Source organism: Kryptolebias marmoratus, unplaced genomic scaffold (assembly GCF_001649575.2).
Source record: "Kryptolebias marmoratus isolate JLee-2015 unplaced genomic scaffold, ASM164957v2 Scaffold48, whole genome shotgun sequence".
Classification (NCBI taxonomy): domain Eukaryota; kingdom Metazoa; phylum Chordata; class Actinopteri; order Cyprinodontiformes; family Rivulidae; genus Kryptolebias; species Kryptolebias marmoratus.
Window position 1 is genome coordinate 21,180 of NW_023665782.1, and position 1,416 is coordinate 22,595.

The 1,416-nt window shown below is 47.7% G+C and overlaps 1 protein-coding gene and 1 long non-coding RNA gene across 2 annotated transcripts in view; one reads left to right on the forward strand and one right to left on the reverse strand.

Annotated features, from left to right (window-relative positions):
- The window catches only part of LOC119616824, a 10,577-nt gene that overhangs the window by 5,964 nt on the left and 3,197 nt on the right, over window positions 1-1,416 (forward strand). The window lies entirely within an intron of this gene.
- irak1 (interleukin-1 receptor-associated kinase 1) overlaps window positions 1-1,416 on the reverse strand; it is a gene marked incomplete in the record, with an annotated part of 8,967 nt that overhangs the window by 4,388 nt on the left and 3,163 nt on the right. The window contains 4 exon segments of the mRNA XM_025003164.2: window positions 302-508; window positions 651-733; window positions 806-892; window positions 969-1,136. Coding sequence (XP_024858932.1) covers window positions 302-508; window positions 651-733; window positions 806-892; window positions 969-1,136 — 545 coding nt within the window.

Consider the following 1,416-nt stretch of genomic DNA (forward strand, 5'->3'; position numbering starts at 1 on the left):
ATGTTATTATTATTAAACTTTATTAAATTCTTCATACACCTAATTCATGAAATATGTTATTATTATTAAACTTTATTAAATTCTTCATACACCTAATTCATGAAATATGTTATTTTTATTAAATTGTTGGACTTTCTGACCCACCTGGACAGTTTCTCCACTTCAGTTTGGAAGCTTCTTCTCAGCTGAGTCCAGTCCATCAGGCCGTCCTGTCAGAAATTCCAAACGTCAATGAGAGACATGAACTTCCTGCGTCTGCCTGTAGAGGGCGCTGTTCCTGTTCCCACTGTTATTGACTCACCTGTCGGAGTCTCTTCACAGCGCAGTCCATGTTCCTCAGAGACGCTCGGTACACAACGCCGAACCCCCCCTCCCCGATCTGCAGTGTGGGGGAGAACCCTTGTGTCCCAGCATGCACCTCTTCGTACGCCCAGCAGATGACTGCATGGCTGGCGGCGAGTGGAGTCGGGGGGGCGGTGTCATCATCAATAATGTCCCACTGCCTTTCCTGTTTCATGACGATCAATAAAAGGTTTTTCTAATCCATATTCATTTTCCTTTAGGGAATACTCTAAATATTAATTCCATTCCTGATTACAGAGACAGACTCCTCTGTGGTGCTGATTATTGATCCGAGCTGTGGGCGTTACCTGCGCTTCCTGCTGTTCCTCAGAGTACAGAGTGACGGGGGGCGGGGCAGGTCCAGGTAACAGTCTTCCTCCTGAATAATTCACTGAAGAAGAGCAGAGCTGTCACTGCTCACACCATGCTCCTGAAGATCCAACATCTACATCCTGACTCTTACCTGTGGGCAAATCCACAGGCTGCTCATGAAGAGCAGCAGGAGGAGGAGGAGGAGGAGGAGGAGGAAGACGACTCATATTCTGGGTCACTGAAACATACAGACAGTCAGTTAAACGTTAAGTTGTTCTTCAGGGTCAGAAGTCACAGGTCAGAGGTGAACTCACAGCTCAGGATGACATCTCGAGGTCTGAACAGCTGAAGAGAGTCTAAGAGATCAATAAGCTCTCCGACCCGACCGTTCCTGCTCTCCCATTGGTTCATCACCCAGTCCGTCCGCCTCTCCTTCCTCTCAGCCAATCGAACAGCAGTCTGGTCTTCCAAGACCTTTGAGGCTGCAGCCAGAGACCAACAGAACCAGGTCCAGTACTACCCATGTATGTTGTCATTCTGACTAACGTGACTTATTATTACTGAAGGTTACAGTTTAACTTTGATACTAATGACAGTAAATGCTTTAAATGAGCTTCATCTGCATAACGCCGGTTTTATAAGAAGTACAAGGGCAGCAGTGTTGGCCACAGGTGAGTCACAGGTGAGCCACAGGTGGCCCACAGGTGAGTCACAGGTGAGTCACAGGTGAGTCACAGGTGGGCCACAGGTGGCCCACAGGTG